Source organism: Eurytemora carolleeae, unplaced genomic scaffold, assembly GCF_000591075.1.
Source record: "Eurytemora carolleeae unplaced genomic scaffold, Eaff_2.0 scaffold2106, whole genome shotgun sequence".
Classification (NCBI taxonomy): Eukaryota; Metazoa; Arthropoda; class Copepoda; order Calanoida; family Temoridae; genus Eurytemora; species Eurytemora carolleeae.
In genome coordinates this window covers 21,446-30,448 of record NW_019397992.1, presented here as the reverse complement: position 1 = coordinate 30,448, position 9,003 = coordinate 21,446, and the positions used below count along the sequence as shown (strand labels likewise).

The following is a 9,003-nucleotide window of genomic DNA, read 5'->3' as shown; positions in this document are numbered from 1 at the left end:
TATTATCTTAACTATTTTGTATGTTGACCCAGCCGGGCTAGCCCGGTCAGTTCATTTTACCTGTTTATAAATAAAGTAGTTGAATATCATTAGTTGATCAGAACGGACGTATACAGAGCCTTGAGTTTTGGCTAGAGATTTAGTTAGAGAGAATCTCATTAGACTTTGAGTTAAGTAATCGTTAGAGAAGTAGCGTCTAGATTTGTTACATGCCGGTGTTTATATATATATACATGAATATATATATGTTTAGGACTATATGATGTAGAGTACAGGATACTAGTGGTATGCCGGTATATATATATATATACATGAATATATATATGTTTAAGACTATGTGATGTAGAGTACAGGATATTAGTGGTATGCCGGTATAACATGAATATATAGATATATATATATATGTTTAGGACTATATGATGTAGAGTACAGAATACTAGTGGTATGCCGGGATGGATCCCTTTGTTATCTAAAACGAGGTTGGCCGGCAGCAAAGATAATATCCCAGCTTGATAGCCAGGCTGTCGGACTCATCAGGTAGAAAAAAGGGTTTTTAGTTTACTTAGTTTAACAAATAAATATTTTACCTTTTTCCTTGCAGATATCATATTAACACTCAGGATAAGTATGTATATTTTCTAACTAACATAAATGTTCTAATCCCTATATCTTTTCAACCTGAGGGTGTAAACCTTAGATATTTCAAACATATTTCAAATCTCCCTATGAGGTCTAAAATTATGCAAACATCTATTTTTTATTTTGTAATTAAATTAAACTTTTAAAGATTTTGACATAAAAAGTTTTAAAAGGATTTAAATCTTTGCCACAACTCAAATTGTCTAATCCCGATATCTTTACAACCTGATGGTGTAGACTTTTGATATTTCAAACTACACTCCTCTGACACTTAGTAATTGTAAATCGGCGGTACAGTCTAAAGTAGGACTGCAAGGGTTGGCCCCGTGCGGATATTCAAATGTACACTAGTGGGACGTGTAACATAGAATATTTGATCTAACAGAATTCCTGATTCGAAATATCCACAGTTTGTACAGATACTAGAAATTCAAGGCGCTTCGCGCCCTTCTTTCTAGGCTTTTAGGGCTCTTCGCGCCCACCTTCTGTTTAAATTGTGAACATGTTCTTTTTGTTTACATTTTGAAACACAGAAGAACAAAATTTTGCGGATTTTTAAAAAAAAAAATTCGCGGATTTTCAAGAATTTAAATTTATTTACAAAATTAAAAACCTTTAAAATGCATTTTTAAAATTTTATCATTCATAGACCTTCCCTGTGGTCATCGTGTTGTCATCCCACAAAAATTTGGGCCCGATCGGTTTAGCCGTTTTGACGTTTATTTAATACAAACAAACAAACAGACACCCAGACAGACAAGCCAAATTTATATATAGATATGGGTTAGAAAATTAAAGTTTGTGGTAAAAAATAAATTGGTTTCTTTTCATTTTTTTAAATCAAACCTAGCTCTTATAATGTTTAGATATATGCAAAAATCTTTTTATTATTTTGTAATTAAATTTAAGTTTGAAAAACTGTAGGACGTGAAAAATTAGAAATATCAAATAAAAAATGAGATAGAACCTTAAATAATCTTATAAAGCTAAAAATTATGGTGTTTTTCATTACATTAAACCTTTTTAGTTTTTATAAGTACAATCTTAAAAATTACATAATGGAGCAGATAGTACTTTCAACCGTGGTTAAAACCAATTCAAACCAGTAAAGGTGTACTGTAGTGTAGTCAGGTCTGAGATAAGCCCCCGGTCAGAAATTCCTTTGCTCCGGTCTTAATACCCCGGTCGTACTTTCATTGAACTTCCTTTATAACACAGATTTACCCCGGTCAGTATATTTTCATTCAGTTTTATAATTTTATAAATGCCAACCAGGCGCGTACACAGGATTTTAGCTAGGGGGGGGGGGGCAAGATTTCGCGAATAGCGCGGAAATTTTTTTTGCCCCCCCCCTGGATGTTTTTTGCCCCCCTCCCTGAGAATGTTTTGTTCAAAAAGTCAATTAACACCATAAAAATACATCAAAAAGACTACATTTTTTGGGTGTTACTACCCTTGTAGAGTCTAAAAATTATTCGTTTGCTCGAAAACTAACTTTAACTTTTTATTTTTATAAATTTTTAAAGGAATTGAGTCTTTTCTAATCACATATATCTTTGGAATCAAATGTTGTAAACCTTAGATATTTCAAACTATGAGTTCTGTTAAATCAAATGGTCTGAGTTTGAAATATCAAAGGTTCACAACATGGGGTTCTAAAGATATTGGGGTTTAAATATTTAATTTTGTTCCTAAGACTCAATTCCTTTATCACTTAACTCCATCACAGCTAACTAAATCAATAATCACAGCATCATTAAAAAATTATATTTTCACTAATAAAGGAAAGAACGAAATTTCTTCTAAAATTTTTAGATAGAATTTACTCCATCTACATATTCACCAACTCTTTTAAACATCAATTTTATGGGATTTGCTTGCACAAACATTTCAATGATTTTCTCAGTAGTGAGCCATAAGTGCAAGATCGTTATGTCTGCTTTCCGTCATGGTACATCTTGTGTAATGAAGTATTCTCTTTAGAAGGCTAAAACTTCTCTTTCTTTCATTCGATGTTATTGTCATCATTGCATAAAGGGGAACTTGAAATTACGCTTAATATCTCTTTATGGAAATAAAGGAATTGAGTCTTTGCCACAAACTCTGATTTTCTAATCCCTTTATCTTTGGAACCAAATGTTGTAGACCTTAGATATTTCCAACTATGAATTCTGTTAGATCAAATATTCCGAATTTGAAATATCAAAGGTTTACAACATCAGGTTTCAAAGGTTTGAATATTTGAGTTTATGCAAAGACTCAATTCCTTTATAAATTGACTGTAAGAAAAAAAAGAAAAAGTGAAAATATAATACCTTTATTACATCTTCCATCATGTTATAAGCATCTAATATGTCGAGGTCTTGTTTTTGCAAAAGTTTTAGTTTAAAGTATCTTACAATTTTGAATTTAGACAAATCCTGTCATTGTTAGGTGTTATTTTTTTAATTTGTTTCCTTTTAATTTTGTATTTTCCAGGGGGGGACAGGGCCCCCCCTGGAACTACAAGGGGGGGCAAGAGGACTACTGCCCCCCCTATGTACGCCACTGATGCCAACCTCTCTATTATACTTTGTAGGGTGTACACTTCTTTAAATAATGGGGGGGGGGGGTTTAGGGCGCGGCTTAAATAAAGCCACCATTTTGTCTTCACAGATCATAAAACTAAAAGATATCGCGGATTTTTCTTGTCTATATAATTATAGGAGAGAGAAGAATCTTGTTATCACTACAACGGATAACCAGTTATTCTTGTTTATATAATTATACAGTGAAACCCTTAATAACGAATACATTGAAAGAATTCATCAAATGTCGTATTCTTCACTTTCTGATAATGGAATGTTGCAGATATTTAATTTTTTAATAAAATGATTATATGGAGCTCTTTAAAACTGTTCCTGCATATTCATGGCTATTTATTTATTTTCGCAAATACTAAAATTTACGTAATATAGTATACAACTCATTAAAAAATTGTCCAGACGACATTTGATAAATTCTTCCGATGTATTCGTTATTAAGGGTTTCACTGTAGGAGGAGAAGAATCTTGTTATCACTACAATGAATAACCAGTTATTCTTGTTTATATAATTATAGGAGGGAGAAGAATCTTGTTATCGCTACAATAGATAACCAGTTATTCTTTTTTTATGTAATTATAGGAGAGAGAAGAATCTTGTTATCGCTACAATGGATAACCGGTTATTCTCGTTTACAACGAAGGGAAAGAAAGTTTGGCAGATTAAGCTGCCAACTGCAGTCACATGTTTAGAACAGATGAATATACCAGGTTTGTGTTTAAGAGGAATGTCGTCGTATTATTAATTGACTCTCCCATTTAAAAGAGGGGATCATGTCTGATTTAAAACCTTACCCTTGAAACTGTTATTTGATCAATATTGTGAAAGATTAAGTCGTTTCTTGACTTGAAAAGGGTTTAATTCTGATAATTTCTCTATTATTCATGCTTGCATTAATTGCAAAAGTCATTTTGACAGAGAAACCACGAATGGATATCTTATTCAGACTTATTTAAACAGATATTTTACGGGTATCGCTGTGAATCTGACATATCAATGTATCAACAGTGAGTCACTTGAAATAATGCCGGCCTACACACGTACATTCCCTTCAATCTTTTTAACTTTTAAGAGGCCCTGTAAGAATCTGAGATGTTCTTTGTTGTTTTTTTCTGGATAGAATTATTGAAATTTAAAAAAGCTCTCTTGAAAATTGTCAAACCTTTTAAACTTTATTGAAGAAAGAATGAAAGAAAAACTGTTTTTAAAGAAAAACTGGAGCCTAAGATTGTAGTTATTTTCTGAAAAACAAAGTTATCTCCATTTAATATTCAAAAAGAGGTTTAAATAGGGAGGTTCACTTTAAAGAATGGTAACATTAAATCGAACATAAAATGATGAATTTATTAAGGTCGAGGATTATCCCTGGTAGCCGTAGCCCTAGCTTCTGCACATGTTCTCATCTATGATGATAAAAACATTATTGATCATTTCAAGGTTGGTTTCATTCCACTTCTTACAAAATACATATTTAATTTTCTATTGTTTTACACGCAGGAAAAATACATATTTCGGTGAAAGTGGGAAGGATGGGGGGGGGGGATATCCTTTAAAACATATTACAGAGAAATATTATTTAAGAAACAAAACTTTTTTGTCGCGCACTCGTATTTTCTAATCGATATATCTTTGCAACATTAGATATGAATTCTGTAAGATCAAATAATCTAAGTTTGAAATATTGAAGTTTTACACTATCTGAGACCGAATTTAAAGAATTTGAGCCGCGGTTTAAATTTGAGCCGTGGCTTAATTATGGTTGGTTTCACATAAAATTGTATCAAATGTTTCAAGATTTAAGCTGGCGCTCATTTTAAACCGGGTTTTGTCGGATTTAAGCCGGAACTTAAATTCTTTGAATTTGGCCTCAGGTTGCAAAGCTTTAGGAATAAGTTTGTGGCAAAGACTCAATTCCTTTAAAGGAAAAACAAACCTAAAAGGATTATTAAAACAATAATTTTCATAATATTATTAACTCTGTTTCATTGTTTTGTTTTGTAGATGGATGAGACGGTATCGGCAATGAGGTTTGGAAGGTTTGGTAGAGAAGATAATACCCTAGTTCTAGTCACATGTACAGGAACATTAGCTATCAAGATACTCAAGAGAACTGCTCACTTCGAGAACCTGGAGATAACATCAGCTCCTCTTATAGGTAACACAGGGATAATTGGTAACACAGAAGTAATAGGTAACACAGAGATAATTGGTGACACAGGGATAATAGGTCACACAGGTATAATTGGTGACAAAGGGATAATAGGTCACACAGAGATAATAGGTAACAAAGAGATAATAGGTAACACTGGGATAAACTATTTACCGGGCAGAATACAAGGCTAAATATTCCTAAGAAAACTAAACTATTTACAGGGCAGAATACAAAGCTAAATATTCCTAAGAAAACTAAACTATTTACAGGGCAGAATACAAAGCTAAATATTCTTAAGAAAACTAAACTATTTACAGGGCAGAATACAAAGCCAAATATTCCTAAGAAAAAAAAACTATTTACAGTGCAGAATACAAAGCTAAATATTCCTAAGAAAACTAAACTATTTACAGTGCAGAATACAAAACTAAATATTCCTAAGAAAACTAAACTATTTACAGGGCAGAATACAAAGCTAAATATTCCTAAGAAAACTAAACTATTTACATGGCAGAATACAAAGCTAAATATTCCTAAGAAAACTAAACTATTTACAGGGCAGAATACAAAGCTAAATATTCCTAAGAAAACTAAACTATTTGTGGATCAGACAATGAGAGAAAGGGAGAGTGCTACCTTGATGCATAGGTAAATAAATAAAAGTTTAAATCTTTTAAAAAAATTGCATACAAGCCAAGTTCTCAAAAATAGTATTTCAATACTCTAATTTCAAAATTTACTTATAATAATGATATGTAATAGTATTTTCTATTTAATCCTTTTTTACTAAAAACATATTGGTGTTTAAAAATATTAGATCTTTATAAATTATAGGAGGAATCGAAACATATCATGAAGGAACTGTAAGCGTTATTTCAAGTGACCCTCCATGAAAAAAGGCCCGTAACTCAGATCAGTAGGGAGTAACTATCAAAAGTTATAATTTTGAAAACTGATTATTTTTAATTGTGGTTTGTCTGCAAAAGTGACTTGGGCATTATTGTTAGAAATCATTTAGAAAATATTAGAAGTAAACATTTTTAAACCTATAAAAACGACAATATCTTCCACATTATTTACCAAATAAAGAGTACCGTTTTGAATCGGACATTGCCATTTTGCATGGAGGATCACTGAAAATTACGTTGACAGTCCCTTTAATTTTGACTTGTTAAAAGAACTGTTACGGTAAAAATGAAAGTGGGTATAGGCTAAACCCTTGAAATTTTAGGAGTTGATCGCAACCAATATTAATTATATCTGATGTCCCTGTCTCGAGAAGTTGTTGTAAAACTTAGCTCGGTTTTTAGATTCTACGTTTAATGGGTCGACTTTCAAAGCGAAAACATAGATTCTCGGTAAAATCGTTCAAGTGCGGGTAAACGGCGGGAGTAAATTTGTAACCTGGAAAGCTGGGTTCCTGCAAGCTAGTTTTTTATATTTCTAGTGTTCCAACATGACTTGTATTTAGAGTGTTCCAACATGAATTATATTTAGAGTGTTCCAACATGACCTATATTTAGAGTGTTCCAACATGACTTGTATTTAGAGTGTTCCAACATGACTTGTATTTAGAGTGTTCCAACATGACTTGTATTTAGAGTATTCCAACATGAATTGTATTTAGAGTGTTCCAACATGACTTGTATTTAGAGTGTTCCAACATGACTTGTATCAGCTGAGGTTGAATACTGCTCGGGCATTTGTCTCCGCTCTTGAGACAAGTTCTAATCCTGTATCCAGTGATCCAGAAGAACCCATCAAACTTACAGCTCAGGTATCCGCCCCTGCATCAAGATCGGGCTGACTTTGAAGTGTCATCAGGCCTTGGTTTACATGCTACATACATTTTAAGCCCTGATGGTTGTAACAAATTTCAATTTACCTGTAAAAGTTAGAGTTCTACAACTGAATGAAAAATTAAAAGGATCGGGTTTAAGTTTAACTAAACCTACGCTTGACTCTTGACTCTCTACCCTCTAAAAAGGAAAGTTCTGAAAATGAAAATTCGCGCCAAAACTGCTCTGTGCTTGTTTCTAGCTTTAGTTTTGCTACGCATTGTGGAATCTTTTAAAAACTCTAATTTCTAATCATTAACAACCTGATGTCGTAGACCTTTGATATTTCAGTCTGAATTCTGTTAGATCAAATAGTCAACGCATTAAAACATTAAACACCATCAAAAATATAAGGATCAGATAGCTTCAGACTCACAGACAAAGAGACAAAAAGAATTATGTTAAATCTTTATGCATTCTTTAAACGAAGAATTATTTGATAATTAATAATTCTTTCAACATTTGAGTGAATTTTTTGATTCTGTATTTTCAGGTTATGGGACTGTATTCATGTATTTTCAGATTATGGGACTGTATTTCTGTATTTTCAGGTTATGGGATTGTATTCCTGTATTTTCAGGTTATGGGAATGTATTCTTGTATTTTCAGATTATGGGACTGTATTAATGTATTTTCAGGTTATGGGACTGTATTCCTGTATTTTCAGATTATGGGACTGTATTCCTGTATTTTCAGATGATGGAAATGTATTCATGTATTTCCAGATTATGGGACTATATTCCTGTATTTTCAGGTTATGGGACTGTATTCGCATGCATTTTTAGGTTATGGGACTGTATTTCTGTATTTTCAGGTTATGGGACTGGGACCAATGTTCAGATTGATCATTGTGCTGAGTAATACAAGTTCTAATATACCGTCCAGGAACCTGTACATTACATTCTACTGTGATGATAAACTTTACAAGGTAATATAAAATCTACATCTTCAGATTACCTCCTAATATGCAGGGTCAGTCCATAAAGAATGAGACTTCAGAGATGACTTACCGAATTAATTAAGTCGAGTCATTTTTACAGTTAACTGCAACTTATTTTTTTTGTTGTTGAATTTTTTGTTATACTATATGGAAGTCAGAAAGCCCTGTTCAACCTTCAGAAACCCCTGATACTAGTACCTATGCTTATACCTGGATTAAGCTATGTATTCTCTAGGTTATGAAACCACTGATACTAGTACCTATGCTTGTACCTGGATTATACTATGTATTCTCTAGGTTCAGAAACCCTTGATACTAGTACCTATGCTTGTACCTGGATTGAATTATCAGTTTGAGACGTTGGTTGAATCAATGTCGGAGATGGGAATAGCTGATCAAATCAGGTTTAGTGATCCATCATATTATAAATTGAAACAAAAATCGAAACCTATCTAAGAAAATATGTTGTTTCAATGAACGGTAAACGGTAAAATTATTTAATGCCTCCCATAAAAACTTCCTAAATTATCTGAAAGAAGTATATTCAGAACTAGAGACATGTAAATGTTTTAAAATTGGTCCAAGATCTTTGACATGTGCGGTCGTCCCTATTCCCAAGAGACATAAAGTTTTTGAATGGTTTCGTTATCTTTGATAAGTAACCTAAGACAACCACTCTAAATATATTATATGTTGTAGAGTGTTTGTGAGTCGAAATGAGAGAATTCAACCCATCCTGTCAGCAATTATTAACATGCCAGTCTCTGAGATGGTTTAAAATACTCAAAAGATGTACTTTTTTTTATCAAAATGTGATTTTTAGTTTCATAGTATCTAATAAAATTATTAAA

At 32.5% G+C, this 9,003-nt stretch overlaps 1 protein-coding gene across 2 annotated transcripts; it reads left to right on the top strand.

Moving 5' to 3' along the window:
• Window positions 1-410: 410 nt before the first annotated feature.
• Window positions 411-9,000, top strand: LOC111716542 (Bardet-Biedl syndrome 1 protein homolog; the record flags this gene model as incomplete). Of its 2 annotated transcripts, none has more annotated exon segments than XM_023492031.1 (9): window positions 411-537; window positions 3,805-3,932; window positions 4,574-4,659; window positions 5,224-5,377; window positions 5,932-6,022; window positions 7,028-7,151; window positions 8,027-8,140; window positions 8,450-8,556; window positions 8,852-9,000. In XM_023492031.1, coding segments are annotated over 9 exon segments (1,010 nt in total), but the record flags the coding sequence as incomplete, so codon positions are not given.
• Between the last annotated feature and the right edge of the window lie 3 nt (window positions 9,001-9,003).